At 40.6% G+C, this 17,464-nt stretch overlaps 1 protein-coding gene across 5 annotated transcripts in view; it reads right to left on the bottom strand.

The window, feature by feature from the left end:
• Positions 1 to 17,464, bottom strand: part of ELAPOR1 (endosome-lysosome associated apoptosis and autophagy regulator 1) — a 298,128-nt gene that overhangs the window by 74,425 nt on the left and 206,239 nt on the right. For all 5 annotated transcript variants that reach the window (XR_012688102.1, XM_075195584.1, XM_075195585.1 and 2 more), the window contains one exon: positions 16,522 to 16,692. Coding sequence is in view for 4 of the 5 variants with exons in the window: in XM_075195584.1 (XP_075051685.1) it covers positions 16,522 to 16,692 (171 nt within the window). In the remaining variant the exon portion in view is untranslated. The remainder of the gene's footprint in view (positions 1 to 16,521; positions 16,693 to 17,464) is intronic.

Raw genomic sequence — 17,464 nt, 5'->3', positions numbered from 1 at the left:
TTTGCCTTCTCTCTGTTCTCAAGGACGGTTTAATAACTTATTCCATTCTTCCCCATCACTAGTCAAGCTGCCGGGATTTATCACTTCTTTATTGCCATGGCCTTAAAAGTTTTTTCGATCAACGTCAACAGCCTCAACTCCCCTCGTAAACGTACGATGCTACTGGGAGCCTGTAGGAGAGAAAAAGCGGATATTGTCTTTCTACAGGAGACACACTTCACTGGAGTCCACTCTCAGCTGCAGGGTAAGCAGTTTTCTCAGACTTTCTTTGCCTCGGCGGACTGCAAGAAGCGGGGAGTGGCTATTTTGATCCACAGTAAGATTCCCTTCCTGCACTCCAACACTTATGCAGACCCGGAGGGTCGCTTCATACTAGTGGGGGGTACTCTTCGATCTATCCCTGTTACCCTGGTTTCGGTCTATGCCCCTAACCAGAAACAGAAGCCTTTTTTTTACCAGACTCTTTAAATGCATTGAGCGGCTGGCGCGGGGACATGTGATAGTGGGTGGCGATTTTAATGTGACTCTTGATCCTGTCCTGGACAGGTCTTCCCCTTCTTCTTCCCGGCGGGGCTCTTTCATTTCAGCAGAATCTACTTCACTTGCCACACTGCTCTCTCATCATCGCATGTATGACTCCTGGCGACTCTGTAATTCAGACGCTAGGGATTACACCCATTACTCTGCCCCCCACCAATTGTACTCCCGCATAGACATGATACATGTATCCCATGCACTCACTCCCTACGTGACTCAGGCGGGCATCACCCCACTCTCATGGACTGACCACTCAGGGGTGTTCATTATTCTAGACCTCCTCAAAACATCACCACCCCAGGGAAAGTGGCGCCTAGATGACACTCTCCTGCTCAATCAGACGACCCTCTTAGACCTCAATAACTCAATCGCCAATTATTTCCAAGATAACTCTGCTATAGATGTCCCCCCAGGCATTATTTGGGAAGCACACAAAGCCACTATACGTGGTCATTTGATTAGCCTGTCTGCGGCTTCTAGGAAAAAAGCTGCAGAAGAGATATCTTGTTTAGAGCGCAGATTGGCCTCTCTTCTTTCCCAACACCAGTCTCTTCATGACCCTGCTCTGCTCACCCAGATCACCTCGTTGAAAGGTCAACTTAACACTCTTCTCTCCCGTAGGGCTGCTATTACTATGCAGAAATTACAGCAACGGTACTACGATAAATCTGACAAAGCAGATTCTGTGTTAGCCAGAAAGCTTCGTAAGAAGATGGCTCTAGGTCACATCGATAAAATTTACAACTCACAAGCGAGCAGAGTTACATATAACCCTAAGGAGATAGTCCAGACGTTTCAGGAATTTTATTCCTCCCTCTATAACTTAGCCCCACCACCCCCCCTTCTAAGAGCTCATACGGTGCCGTCTCTAGACGAATATCTAGCCGCCACCCCCCTCCCTAGGCTCACTCCACCTCACATAGAGTCCCTGAATGAAGACATTACCCTCACCGAGGTTTTGGTGGCTATTAAATCCCTGAAACCCTCTTCAGCTCCAGGCCCTGACGGTTTCACCCCACAATATTATAAGAATTTCGCTGCAGCTCTAGGCCCCCATCTGACATCTTTTTTTAACGAGATCTTGGATGGTGCCACGTTTGATGCAGCCACAACCAGAGCTAACATCATTGTCATTCCAAAGCCAGGGAAGGACCCAACTCTCTGCTCTAGCTATAGACCAATATCCCTCCTCAATGTGGACCTTAAAATTTATGCAAAAATTTTGGCCTCTAGATTGAATCCCCTCCTCCCTTCCCTCATCCATCCCGACCAGGTGGGATTTATCCCAGGGCGTCAAGCCCCGGACAACACTAGGAGAACAATCGACCTGATCCATACAATTCACAGGGGTAAGCTCCCCTCCCTCCTTATGTCATTAGATGCTGAGAAGGCGTTCGACCGCATCTCCTGGTCGTTTATGGTTGGGGTGCTGGGAGCGATGGGGTTCTCTGGCAAATTTATGACTGCCATCTCAGCCTTGTACCGCTCCCCATCGGCCACAGTCTCTGCAAATGGTCTGACCTCGGTCCCCTTCACTATTTCCAATGGCACACGGCAGGGCTGCCCCCTCTCCCCGCTCATTTTTGCCCTTATCATAGAGCCATTAGCAGCTAGAATCCGGGCTAACCAGCAGATACTAGGCATCCCGGTGGGTAGCTCTTTTCATAAGATAGCATTATATGCGGATGACGTCCTGTTAACTATTGCTCACCCAAATCTTTCCGTTCCTCCTCTTGTAGACGAATTAAATCTCTACGGCCACTTCTCAGGATATAAAGTTAACACTGACAAGACAGAAGTCTTAGACTTTTATGTTTCCTCAGCAGACAAGGTGTCTTTAGAAAGTTCCTTCCCATTTAACTGGCGGCTTCAAAAACTCAAGTACCTTGGGGTATACTTGACTAAGCAACTTCACCAGCTTTTTCAGGCCAACTTCCCTCGCATCCTTGCTCAAATTAAGTTGGATCTTGTTTCGTGGTCGCAATTATACATCTCCTGGATAGGTCGTATTAATGCGGTCAAGATGAACATACTCCCTAGACTCCTCTACCTTTTTCAAACCCTCCCCATCCGGGTCCCCCCCTACGTTTTCAAGTTTCTCCATTTCCATGTATCTAAATTCATCTGGGCAGGTAAGCGCCCCCGAGTCCGTTTCAAGCTTTTACAGAGAGCCCCGCGGGGAGGGGGACTGGGAATCCCTGATTTTCGACGCTATTACCTCTCCGCTCAGCTTGCTCAATGCGTTCTGTGGTGTAGTTTAACTCCCTCCAGGGTCTGGGTCGAGATCGAGGCTGAGAGTCTGGGTATGCTTTCCCTATCTACTCTCCTATGGCTCCCACGGGCTCGTCGACCAAAACGTGTCTCCCTTTATCCGGTCATTACACATTCCCTGGCGGTCTGGGACTCATGCTCTCAGAAATCTGGCCTCTCCCCCCATCCCTCTCCCCTAATTCCTTTGTTTAACTCCTCAGACTTCGCTCCAGGCCTTACTCCTAAAGCATTCTCCTCGTGGACCTCACAAGGGGTCTGTTTCTTAAACGATCTCACCTCTACGGCTGTGTTCCCCTCATTTTCTGACATCCAATCGCAATTAAATATTCCCACTAAATTATTCTACCAATTCCTCCAGCTCCGCCATTTTCACCATACTGCCAAAACTCGCCTCTCCTCCCGTCCCCTTACCACATTTGAACATCTTTGTCTCCGTCAGTCCTCCACGAAAGGCCTTATTTCAACATTATATTATGAACTCGCCCCACCTTCCTCAGACCTTAGAGTTTCGCATGAACTGGCCTGGGAACGTGACCTTGGTGAAGTTCTTTTGAGCGAGGAATGGTCGGAGATATATGAGAATGCTGCCTCCAGCTCAATCTGCGTTAAAATAAAAGAGAATGTCTATAAGGTATTATACCGATGGTACTACGTTCCCTCCCGGATCCATAAAATTCTTCCAGACTCTTCTGATCGCTGTTGGCGCGGGTGCTTCCATGAGGGTAACTTTATCCATATATGGTGGACTTGTCCTAAACTCTCAAACTTCTGGGCCGAGATTAAACACCTGATCCAATCGATTCTCCAGATAGCGATGCCATTAGAGCCTAAATTTTTTCTTTTGCCCTTGGGAGCACCAGCGGCGACTCGACATGAGAATAAGTTAGCTAGGCATATCTTATCGGCAGCTACCTGCCAAATAGCAGCAGACTGGAGGCAGCAATCTCCACCTTCGCTTCAGGCCGTTATTAACAGAGTTTGGCAGGTTCAGCGTCTGGAATACATGACCAGCATTATCAATAGGACATCAAGATCGTTCACTAAGGTATGGAGCCCATGGCTCTCGTTTTTTCAGGCTTACTCCCCTTTCACTTGACTTTACACCTACATATAGCCGTCCTCTTTTTGAGAACCCCTTTCTTCCTTTACTTTTCTGCTCTGTTCTAGTCTCTCTTCTCCTCTCTCCCTGCGTTATGCCCTCCTCTTTCGCGGCATTTCGCTCTCTCCCTTACATCTTTTAAAAAAAAAAATTTTGGTCATTCTTTATACACGTAATTTGACCTCCTTGCACTGATTTTTTACGATATTCTGTTGATTTTATATCATGTTTTATGTGATGTGTTTTTTTTTTTCTTGCTGACACTGCATATCGGTTTTGTTTGTTATTTGACCTTCCAAAAATAAAAATTTAAAAAAAAAAAAAAAAAGAAAGAAGAATCTGGAGCAATGTGCATGTATATTCTCTATTATCCTGCGTGTGTAGTTCTCCAGACATCCAGTAGCTGGAGCTGTGTGCCAATATATTTAATACCAACTTTAGGGGAAAAAAATGTTTTCTAGTCTGTCTAAATTTGTTTCAATTGTAATATTAAAGTCACCACCCAAGATAACATGACAAGCATGAAAACTGCTATAATTTGCTGTGAAAAAAATATCTGTTACATTTTGGGATGTATCAACCTTCTGTCATGTATGGAACATATAGCTTCATCTGCATTTATTGCTTTGAAGTCTGCCTTTTCAGTTGGTTGATGTCTTCCACTGCTTCTCCTCTGTTCATTTGCCTGCACTACATGAGCTGTTAGTACCAGTTGTTTCTTTAACAAATTAATATCCTACTCCATTTTGTCAGCTTGTTTTCTTAAGAAAGGACCTGTAGTCTTTGTGCATGAATAAACTATGTACTCATAAGTTAAGGGTGACAACATTACAGACCAGTTCTTTTTCTTAACAATTTCAGACTTTTCTGCCTACCATATTTCTTGTCTGCCTTAAAGGTATATAGAGAGGTCCAAAATAAATAACATTTTTGTTTAGGTATGTTTTGTGAGTTAAAATCACTATTCTATTATGGCAGTTCTAAAAGCTCTTGTGATGTGTGACCTACACAGAGCATACTGTACCAGAAGTCTCTAGTATTTTTTTATTGATTGAATTGTGAATCGCCTAGACATTATTCCTGCTCACTTTTTAACAAAGTGAAGTGTTCTCACCTATACCTTGTGAAGAGTAAACAATTGAAAAATGTTGTGTATAGTTTAATAAATCACAACATCATGCTTTCACATAGAAGGAAGCCACATGAGAGCAAGCATTAGCTTATCTTCATAGCTGATATTCAGTAATAGCAGATAGTGTGCAGCATATATTTCGGGTGTGATACATATGTTTGACAGTTACATGATAGACATTTATGTGATTGTCACCATAATATAAACAGAGTTCAGCAGTATTATTAGGCTGACAATTCAAATGTAGACGGTAATACTAGGTCGACAATAATTTCACTTATACCCCATTCATACTGCACCAAAATCCCGGGTTTTTGCCGGGGCGAGCTCAAACGACCCGGGTCTTGGTGCAGTATGAATAGTACAAGTCAAAAATCCCGGGTCTAAAAACCCCGGTCTTCAACCCGGGATTTAACGAGGGGTAATTTCCGGGTCGGACCCGGGTTGCCTGCACTATGAATGGTGCAACCTGGGTTTTTCAACCCGGGTTGCACAGAAAACAAGCTGATTGGCTGTCTGCCAATTCTATTGTCTATTCTATTAATCCAATTGTCTACCTTTCAATGACATCACCATTTTTCAGCCAATGAAAACTGCTCTGGTGATGACTCCCACAATTGCCAGGGCACAGACTTGTGCAGTATGAATGGGGTCAACCCGGGAAATTCCCGGGTCCGAGGTGCAGTATGAATGGTGTTTCTGAGCTGGGACGCTCCAAGCCCCGGCAAAAATCCGGCTTGAAAAACCCGGGATATTGCCGGGGCGGCAGTATGAAAGCCTAAACATAACCCTATCCCTAACTGTAACCCTATAATATTGTCTACATTCAAATTGTCGACCTAATAATACTGTTTACATTCAAATTGTCAACCTAAAATTGTCTACAATCAAATTTTCTACCTAATAATACAGTCCACATTTGAACTGTTGACCTAATGTTGTCGACTTTCTAAATGTCTAGCAGTTTACCGCATACCTATATTTCATGGTCGGAGATAACATAATGGGACTTTGTTCTTTTTAGAATATACATAGTGCACAAATAAAATATATATAAAAAAAATAATTGAGCCTGAACATAACAGGCCTTCTTTAATGTAAAATACATTAACTATACCTCGATTTAAATATATTACCCTTATTGCACTAAAAAAATATATATTAAGAAAATAACATTTTGTGAAGAATATCAAAATTAGTTACCCTTTCTCCTCCCCCACTTCAGCCCATTCCTGTAACAAAATATTCCAGTTAGCAAAAGTCTATCTCACTGTAAAGTACTAGCCTGTTGGTATTATACCCCTTCCCCGAGGGGATGCTTTCTTTAATCCCCACCACTCTGTTTCTAGATTTTTGGATGGATAGCCAATTTAAAACATATTTTTGGCACTGTCTGGGAGTGGGGGGCATTTAAAGAATATAAAGGCCTTGTTAGAACCCCACAGCCCCGGGATCATGGGGCTGTGGGGTTCTATCAGAGCCGGATTTAGACCTCAAGGGGCCCTAGGTAAGAAACTGAAAAAAGCCATATGACTATAGTTTTTTAGCATAGCATATATCCCTATAGTCGAGCAGAAAGGTAAGCCATGTGCTTACCTTGTTTTGCCTTTAATGCCATTGCCGCTTTAAATTGTTACTGCAAACTTGCCGAATAGCGCCGACTTGCAAAAATTGCAAGTAATACAGTTACCCCCTGTTCATGTAGGTTACCGACCATTTCTGTTTGTTAGCTACAAGGAAACACTAATGCAATGTTGGAGAAAATTTTACTCCTTTTCCTTCATAAACAATTTCAATTTCATCCATTACTTTGAGCCTTCCATTCAGATGGTTAAGCAAGAGACAGATTATTTAAATACACTATTTTAAAAGTTAATTTAGTTTTTTTATATTTCTCATCTCTCTTATTCACACTGCTCAAAAGTTTACATAATGTTTCTCCCCTTGGTTATTTCCCCTTACACTGTGCCCTCCATTGTGCCCTCATTACTTTACCTACCTTTCTATTGCTTTCTTCTCTCCTTTCTTCTGTTTTTCTCCTCTTCTGTTCTGTCTTCTGTTCTTCTCCGTCTGCCGCGGCTCCTCTCTGCTTGTCAGTGTCCTCACTGAATATGTCGTTGGGCGTGATGACATCAGTGGAACTGAGCAGAGAGGAGGGGAGGAGGCTGCTGGGAGTCACCAAAGGTGATTTTTTTTTTTCCTCTGCCTTTTTTTTTCTTATGCAAATGGGTAGGTGGCAGTGGAAGGTGGCAAGTGGACGGGCCCCCTGGGGACTGCTGGGCCCTAGGCAGTTGCCTAGGTTGCCTAGTGGTAAATCCGGCCCTGGGTTCCAGGTAGAGGACGTGATAGTAACAAAAGCCTATTTATTTCCTTTTTTTCCTATGTTCAATACATCATGAGTATAGACTTAAGTGCCATGAATGCTTAGGGACATGTGATGAGTATTAAGGGACAAGTGATGAGTCACAAGTTATAAGAGATGTGTAACAAGGGGTGAGTGATGACTGACAGGTCATAAGAGATGAGTATTAGAAATAATGAGTTACTCGTGAGAATAATAAGTAATGCGTAGTTTGCACAGAGCTATTTTTTTTAATGCAAAACTGTATTTAAATAGACATTCTCTCCAGCCAATTACAGAACCAGTAGTATCTATTGTGATTGCTAAAGGCTTGGAAAGTGGCAGTTTGAAGCCCTGAACAAGAGACAGAGAGAAAGCCTGACATAGTTCCTGTAGATGAGAAATTGTACTGGAGACAAAATGGAAATTAATCCTTGTCATGCTCATGCTGAGAAAGTATCAATCCTAGACTATCAGCCTCGATTAGAACTACCACAAGCAGAGAAGAAGAGTCCAAAATGCCACTGGTCTTCACCATTGACTGCTGCAAGGACGCTTTGGATGGGGCTGGGTGGCAAACAGATTGGAGCCTTCTGCCAAGGTTCTAGGTATGACAGGCTAGTACACAGGGACCAAAAAATATGTCAGAACTAAACAGGTCAGTATTGGGCTTGCAATGAAGGTACAAAATGTGCAAACGAAAGAAATTGTCAGGTCAATCCAAGATCAGGGTCACTAGCAGACGTTCAGGGTCAGGAAACAAGCCAGAAAACTGGTGCACAGGAAATCCACAACAATGTATCACATGTAATACTAGAGAAAAGGAGACCCAATATGGAGACCCAATACTCTAAATAGGCGGACATACATCATTAATCACATGAGCAAGTACATAAAAAGCCGGTGACTCTGGTGGTGTGGCCACCACCAGAGGAAGCAAGCAAGTAGAGAAGGAGTGTCCACCCGAGGACTGCATCAGTACCTGGAGCCAGGAAGACAGCACCGGACTCTGTGACCGTTGCCTGACAAAAGCCTGTTGGGAGAGTAAGATCCAGGCTCCAGGTCCGGCGTGTGACAGTACATCCCCCTCTTAAGGGTGGGCGACAGTGTGGGAAATCCCTTATACTATAAATAGACCTCGCCCATAAGCTAAGTTCATTGCCTATCGGAGCTTCTACACTGTAGAAGCTGTTTTGCGGCGTCTGTCCTTTTCTTTTTTTTTTTTAACAAGCATGTTCCGGATTGGATTACAAATATGGGGCCCTTCTGGCTGAAGACTGCAAGCAACTAGGGGGGCTTTTTTCCCAAGAAGAACAGAAGACATTTACAAGCAGGACTTTGGAATTACAAATACTTTTGGACATTTCAAGCGGGGACTTTGGGTTTACAAATTTATTTGGACTTGGTTTTTAAACATTTTTGGATTAAAAGCTGCTGACGACAGATGAAAACATTACTGGTGAGTATTTTTTTATTTTTTTTATAAAATTATGTGGTATAAATGAGGGTGTTGAGTGTCTTTATTGGGGTTTTATTTTTTTTATTAAAACTATGTGGTTTGAATGAGAGAGTTGTGGTTTTGCAAACTTTTTATTTTGTGGCACTACATGTGTCAGCCACCCATGGGTGTCAGGGCATGTTGACACTTGTGGTTCTCCAAGTGCCAGCATGCCCTGGCTGCCATGGGTATTCTGGTGCTTGTAGGAAGAGCCCTAGTGCTTTCAGCACTGCGCTGGCTATTCCTAGAGGGGTGGTCCACTTGTTTTTTGGGCAGACCCCACTCCCTACGGAATCCAGCCCAACGCTGAGCAGCCTGGGGTTGGTTCGTCATTATGGCAGGGGCACCCCTGCCGCGTGTCCCCCTGCTATAGTGCCAACCAACCGGTTTGCCTGGTGAAAATTGGGGAGACCCCATGAAAAAATTTTCCCGGATTTTCACGTAACCAGCAGTAGGCTGGCAACACTAGGGCTAATAGTGACTGGGCAGGGGGACCTCGCTCTTTTTTTTTAAAGTCACTTTAATCTATTTAATCTACTTTTAAACTTTTCACAACCGCGGTGACCTGCGGCTGTATAGACAGGCAGTGTAAAAGTAATGCGTTTACTAAACACGCTGCTAGGATGCAGCGTGTTGTATGTAGCAATTTTTAAAGCAAATTTAGGAGAGTTTGCTTAATCGCAGCTTCATACATTTGAGACTTGTATAACTAGAGTGGGAAACAGTCGGGAGTTTGATCTCTATCGATTCAGTAAATAGTGGTTTTGACAGAAACACAACTCTGGCGATTTTACATGAAATCTCAGCTTCAAACATCAGCAACTTCCAACTCTCCCGAGAAAATCGCTGGATTTGCAAAATCGCTTCTTGATACATTTACCCTCTGATGTGACAGTGTCCTGACACATCTATTCAATTCTATAAATAGAACACAAATGTTTGCTCTCATATTTGGCTCAATATTTATACCAAAACTGTAAAAACTGAAATTTCATGTGTAGTCAGGGTCTTAGATGACAGATTAAACATTTCTTACCGCTTCTGTCTTATTTTATTCTTGTACTTTTTAAGTGAAATCATGAATTCTCCACTGCATCCTATTCGTCTGTGTCTGAGGATGAAAACCATTGTTTATTTCCATCCAGAGGGGGCACCGAAGGCTCTTCCTAGACTAGGTACTAAAGTTTTGAAATTTGTTGATTTTTCTCTCCTTATTTTGGCTTTCAATTTATTAAACAAATTTTCATCACCTCGATCATCAGATACTTCTTTTTGCTTATCATATCTTTTTGAAATGGTCTGAGTCATGTCTTTAACATTCAAATAGCATCCTCCGTCCTTTCTGGCTGTTTGCCCTTCCATACTTTTGATGGGGTAGAAGAAATCTAAATTTTGTGAAATCTTACTTGCTCAAAAAATAACTTTCCATTATCAGGTGTTATTCTTCAGGGTTCCTCTTATTCATATGAGTAATCTAACCTTTCATATAACCCCATTGATCAAGATTTGTCTTTTTATTTTTCCCTTCCATTGGGGTTCTGTCAAAACTTTCCAGTCTTTTGTTTAATAATGAATCTCTTTCAAGATATTCTGATCCAACAGGGTATGGATTTTACTAATCTAATTTTCTATATTTCATGTTTTCTCCTCTATAGATTAATTAGTTCAAATGAACTATCCATAAAATTTAAGTCATCCATAAAAATTGGGGATTAATCATCCAAACTAATTTCCCAATGGATAGCAAAAACAGAATAATGTCCCATTAGATAACAATGAAAGACAGACCCAATTTATTTATTATTTAAAATAGTGAATTAAGGATTTCTGTCTTTGTTCTAGCCAAATAAAGTTTATTTTAAAATGTGTCTGATTGGAATTCCAAAATTAAGCATGGGCCCTAAACTCACCTTGTTCCTTACTACTTGGCTACCACAACAACTAAGCATGGAAATAAAAAATGGTCCTCCCTTTGTTGATAGAGCCAACAGGCAGAAAGACACAAATCATCAAAGACCAGTAATTATGAGCATATTAAATATATTTAGAGAAGACCAAGCTACTCCAGAACTCAAATACAAAGGGGACAAACTACTCATTTTTCAAAACCATTCAGATCGCGAACAAACACAGAGAGAATTCAATCCTATCTGCAGACAACCTTTTGAAAACAAAATACATTTCTCATCGCTGTACCCAGCAAAGTTAAAATAATAAAAAATGGCAAGACAATCATCTTTGAGGACCCTGAAAAAGCCAGAAAATACATCGATAAATGCATTGTCAAAAGACATATACACTTTAACTCTCTGCCTTCATCATTACAACACAATAGTTGGTGGGATTTGCCACCACCACAGATGACTTATACATATACTAAGTGATGATCCACAGTTGAACATCAATCTTCACAGTTCAAATATTCTAGTTTTGATTTATTTATGTTTGCTAACCTACTACAAAAGCAATGTTTTTCAAGAGGAACTTCCAACACTACTCACTAGGACAACTTACATCACCTTCACAGCTAACCAAACACAAAATCCACCATCTAATCACCTGACAAACCATACACAAATACAGGGAGCAGGAGTCCCCAAACTATCATCTGAGGAGAAGACAATATTAGAAGAACCATTAACTATAAAATAAATAAAAGACACAAGTAAAACACTGGCAAATCATCCAGAACAGACAGGTTTGGAACACAATATTACAACATTTTAAAGGAGGATATTGCCCCATTTCTTACGACACTGTTTAACCACATCCACACCACAATGATACCCCTAGTGAATGCAACAAAAGCTGGAATAATAGTTCTCCCCAAACCAGGTAAGACTCGAACCCTACTGAGCTCCTTTGAACCGATCTACCTTCTCAATCAAAACTTTAAACTTCTAATTAAAATGATGGCAAACAGACTGGAATATATTCTGTTACACCTGTTCACATCTGCCTAACTAGAATCTGTAAAATACAGAAAACCTCTAATGGGAATCCCTGCAGCCATTATGACTACACCCATTCAACTAAAGCTAAATATAACATCATCATGAATTTAGACACCAAAAAGGGCTTTGACAAAAGTGTATGGCACCATCTCATCAGACTATTAAAATTTCAAGATCAGGCAGGCACAGCACCTTTCAATTTTACTGGGCCCACAACTACATCACTTTCCCAAAAACCCTTTATATACTACAAATGACCCCTCTTTTATTACAAAAAGAGGATCCTCAAAACTTCAATAGAAGTATCATTGTAAGCTTGCGAGCGGGGCCCTCTTACCTCTACGTATGTATGTATTACCCAGTATAGTTTTATTACTGTTTGTTCCCAATTGTAAAGCGCTACGGAATTTGCTGGCACTATATAAATAATTATTGATGATGATGAAGTATCACAAACTTCATATCGAATAGAAAACAAACTAGACCCAGTATGGCCATACTGCAACAATCAACCCAGAGAGAAGAAATTAACCTACCAAATATATAAAGTTACCTGTCAATTCAGATTTGCAATTGACTGGATCAGAAATGTTAGCGCGCACACCGATACACTATTGGATTCCCAATTACATAAACCCATAACTCTCATTTATGCTCTCCATGGACCCATTCATAAACTGAAAAGAACTCAACATGAACAATTCCCTAGTTTTGAATGTCGGCAAAGCCTGGAAATGAGCCAGGACAACAATAAGTTACGCACACAATCCCTATTTTTCCCTATTTGGGAAACCTTGAATTTCAAGATGGTCAGGCAAAACAAACCTTTATTAACTGGTCCCAACAGGGACTAATCAAACTGAGAGACCTTTTGGAACCATCTAACACACCTATGACAAACAATGAAGCAACAGACAAATACACCTTTCTAACTCAAAGCAGGTTTGCCTTTGTCCAAGCTAATCACTATCCAAAAACAGCGATTTGTATGCTCCACCAACAAAAATTAAGTAACCTGCTAGATTAACTCATTCTAAATTGTCCTTATTCCACCACAATGATTTACAGAAAAATCAAACCAGAAATATTACTGGCATACAAAATTGGAATACACAGCTACCCAATATAACAAAAACAGGCATTTCATCTTACCCTGAAAATTCTTCCAGCAAGTTCCAATCACATACAATATTTTACACGAAGCCTACCTTTCACCAAAAAGAAGTCACCTCATTGGCTTCTCCTCTAATGGCTTCTGTTCCAAATGTGGAAATGCAGAGGAGATCTGTTTCATTGCTTTTGACAATGGCAACATTACCATAGGCACCCCATTCAGAAACACCCCGCAATGGGCCATTTTAGGTTATTTAGCAGATCAAACTGACATTCCGATATTACACAAAAATTTGTTACTAGTCCTCGCAGCAGTAGCTCGTAAAGTCATTTTACAGCAATGGATAAGGACACTCACTAGAAATGGCAACATTTATGCTTATTTATTATTTTTATTTAAATGGATTGGCTAGAAACCACACACAATAAAGAACTATTAATTAGCTAGTGCTATTTCAGTGCTGTGGAAAACTTATTCAACACTCCCACAAATTACAAAACTAGCAATTTAAAATGCCTCCAAAGTATAGGGTGATTTAGCATCAAAGCTTATTACTAATTGATCATTCTCCCTTAAATTTGTAAGCCACCCCAATCCACCCTTGGGTGATATTGTAGATATCTCCTCATACCTGGTTCCACATTTTGAACACTCAACTCCATGGATGGATCATTGACTCGCAAAAAAAACTTTTTGGGTGAGCAGGGGTTGTTGTTATCTATTGTTTGTTTTAGACAATTTGTTTAAACCTGTTTCTTCATGTGGAGTCTGGATATCTTAGTCGTTTTGCAAGTTATTACAATTTATATGTTATATATAGAAAATAAAATGGCTATTAGTCAGATTGCCTGTCACATAGATAAAATATTGCACATATGTATGAAAACCAAACAGTATGTGACCAGATACTATGGGACAAATAAGTGGAATAGCAGCATATCAGAGGTGCTAGAGCCTAATACAGTAGAGCAATTTAAACATGCTTGGGATAGACATAAGAAAAGAGAATAAAGAAATAAAGGATCAAATAGGGTTCGAGGTTACCATAGATAAAAAAATAGGCAGATTAGATGGGCCAAGCGGTTCTTATCTGCCATCAAATTATCGTTTCTGTTTCTATTAGTCACTGACTGGAAGGGAATGCAGGTGCTTGTGGTTCAACAGCCATTGGATGTTGGAATATATTGTTCCACAATAATGTGCTGCAGTTCCTAAATAGTTTAGCATAATGTATGCCATTAGCATTCCAGTAAACCAATAAAACCACATAAGGTCTTCACCTATAGCAACCACTATTTCCCAAAGTGTGTGTCACATTTCTAGCGGATTCAGTGAACTCTGTCACCAACCTGGATTAGCCATTTTTGGGTTTTGCTGCTGGTGGGTTCGTAGGATGCGGCCCTCTGCCCTGCCTCCAGACATGACAAGCTGGTATCAAACAGCAAGAAGAGACTGGTAAACATAGTGGGGACTGGTACACAAACGGGCTGCACAGTGCCAAATCAGAAAACAGGAAGTAGTGTCAGAACAAGCTGAGTCAGCAACATAAGCAGAACCAAACAACAGGTAGAAGAGAAGTCAGAAACAGTTCGGGTCAGATTACATATAAATCAGCCACAAGATGTACAAGACCCAAGGAGTAAAGGTATGGAGCTCAATTCTTTTGGCACTGATCTGTGCACAGAGCAGCCTTAAATGGCTGAGCTGATGAATAGGGCAGGTCATCAGTCACAAGATCGAAGGTTCAGAGTTTTTTAAAGGGCTATGCGCCTCCTGTTGTACAGAATAGGATTGTGACACAGGGTTCAACAACTGGAGTGAAGGGGAGAGTAAAGGGAACTTGTCTGACAGCGGGTTCAAAAAGTAACACCCGAACTCCGATGTGTGACAGAGCACTATGTGCTCATCATTACTCAGCTTGGCTCTAGGTCTTGTGTACAATTGTATAGGTTTATACATCGATTGATGCAAACAGAGAATATAATAGCATAACCCCCAAAAATGTAGAGAAGTGTAATAACCTAAGTCTAATAGGAGTAACAACAATAACATAAACTTGGAACAGTAAAGAGATACAATAGAAAATTTGAGTGGCAGCTAACAGAATTGTGAATCACCAGGTCGGGTCTGGTTGAGCAGCAGAAAGGGATAAATTGTAACAAGCACAGGTCAGTATGGGTAGCATACAGGATAAACAGTAACAAACAAAACTCAGTACAGGTGGCAGATAGGATAAAAGTAACAAGCTGAGGTCAGTATGAGCAGCAGATAATCGGTAACAAGCAAAGGTTGAGGCAGACAGCAGAAATTAATAGTTAAAAGCAAGCAGGGTCAATAAAGGGAGACAGCTAATGCTATTACAGGCAAACACATTGTGGTCCAAATCACAGCAGCACACCAGTTCGGTCCTCACAGCTCTAACAAGCAAGGAAAAGCACATGAGTCAGAGACTGTCAAGGCAAACAATACACAGTTCAAAGGGGCTTAAGAGGCAGTGGAACACCTATTTCTGCCACTGTTTCTATCCCAGGCTCTGCCCACAATCCTGACATTTTGGCAAAAAGTGCTCGAGAGTCCACAGTGTTCAAAGGTGCACGGGAAACCAAAAGTTTTGCATCAAACTGTCCTGCCCACCAAACCCCGTACTTTTTGCAAGCAAGCAAGCATCAATTTTTATTGAACTGGCTTAAACCTTGGGCACATTTACCTCTATTTACACATTGTTACAGTACAGTATAATTATCCAACCTGAGCACAGGAGGAATAGACTAAGGGTAGATACAAAAGGATGTTTTGCTTTGCACCTACAGCATGCTCAGTTCAAATTGCAGTTGTTTGTGAAAAATTGATCTGTAGAGTGAACATTAGTAGACACTAACAATTTTAAAAATGATTGACGGACCATGAACTTCTAAGTATGTACTGACATTTCATATACATAAGAGATAAATAATCTCTATTTTACCAACCATACAAACTATGGTGACTGCAACTTGAACAGAGATTACCTTGGGCACAAAATAAGAGTCAGTGTGTATCAGGCCTAAATTGAAACCAGGTCATTTAAGCTGATTAGGAGATTCAGCTTATCACGTAAATCATGTCTTGAAAAGTTTTCTGCAGAAATATTTATCATTTTTAATACAACAGCGGGACTACAGCCAGATGACTATGATGGGAACAAGTACACTAGTTAAAACTTGTAAAGCCAGATTTAATTAGTGGTTAAATGCAATGTCGTAATTCGTTCTTTTAGTTGCAATATTATATTTTCCTGTACAACCTGAATGCCAGGTTTCTCATATTAAATGTTATCACCTACATTATATGATGAACAGGATTGCTCAAACAGCAAAATCTCACACAGTCATGTTTTAATTAAGTTGTGGTTTTATTGTGCTTACTGCCTTATGGTACACACCTATGCCTTTGACTATTTTGAAAAAGAAATATCTTTAACTATATTTGTGGAAGCTTTCAACATCATTTGTACAAGAATGAAATTAAATATATGGACACAAGTTAATTTTAACCAGGAGCTCTATATCAATATACTTAGTCATACACTAACAAACCTGGTTCCCGCAGAGGCTGATACTGAATTGAGGGTAATATCTGAGCCCCTTGGCTGTGAATCTGGGAGGTCCAGTATAAGTTATGTTTTGAAGTAAGGAAAAGTCATACTGCAGTTTCCCTCCTCCTGTTGATACTGACAGCTGGCAATCATTAAAGCATAGGGAATGAACCTAAAGAGATTACAATTAGAACAATTAAGAAAGCGAGACAAAGATAATACGACATTATACAGAAAACTAAACCTTTTCAAATGCATTTACTGTGAAAAACGGCACAAATGTGCGTGTGACTAATGCAACAGGCATCCTCCAAATGCCAATTAATAATACCCTTTAGACACTTATATTGAGTTATAATCTATTTTATGGCAAGATGCAGAGAAATAGTAAACTATGGGCTTTATTCAGAGTGGACAGCAACAATAAAGCATAAACATAGGAGTAAACCTATGGCCACGAAATTGCAGTTTTAAGTGTGTATTTTGAGTTGAACATATATTAGGATACATGCAACTTTAAATACAGCTAATAAATGCAGCCACAGCAAAGATACTTACTGGCGTACTGGTGGAGTAAAAATACACCAATCATCATTATCAACTTGATAATGACTGCCTTGTCTGTAATATTACAAATATAAATAAACACATTTAAAAGCAAAACAAAATAATGCTAATTAGCTCAGGGATGGTTGTCATTTGAATGTTTTTGCACATTTATGGATGTCAAAATTCACATTATAACAAAGGGACCCTTGCTTTAGCGGTAACGCCCAGACTATATTTCATTTGTGCTGGTTATTCATTTAAGTGGGGAACATCTCCTTTAAGTAATTCTGTTTTTATGGCAGTTAAGATATATGCTGATGCTGCTACCATCAGCACATATCTTTACATCAGTATTCAGGAATTGGCAAATGAAACACCTCATAAAATGCTGGAGA

This window comes from Mixophyes fleayi, chromosome 2 (genome assembly GCF_038048845.1).
Source record: "Mixophyes fleayi isolate aMixFle1 chromosome 2, aMixFle1.hap1, whole genome shotgun sequence".
Taxonomy (NCBI): Eukaryota; Metazoa; Chordata; class Amphibia; order Anura; family Limnodynastidae; genus Mixophyes; species Mixophyes fleayi.
Note: the sequence above shows the minus strand (reverse complement) of the source record. Positions and strands in the feature narration are given on the sequence as shown.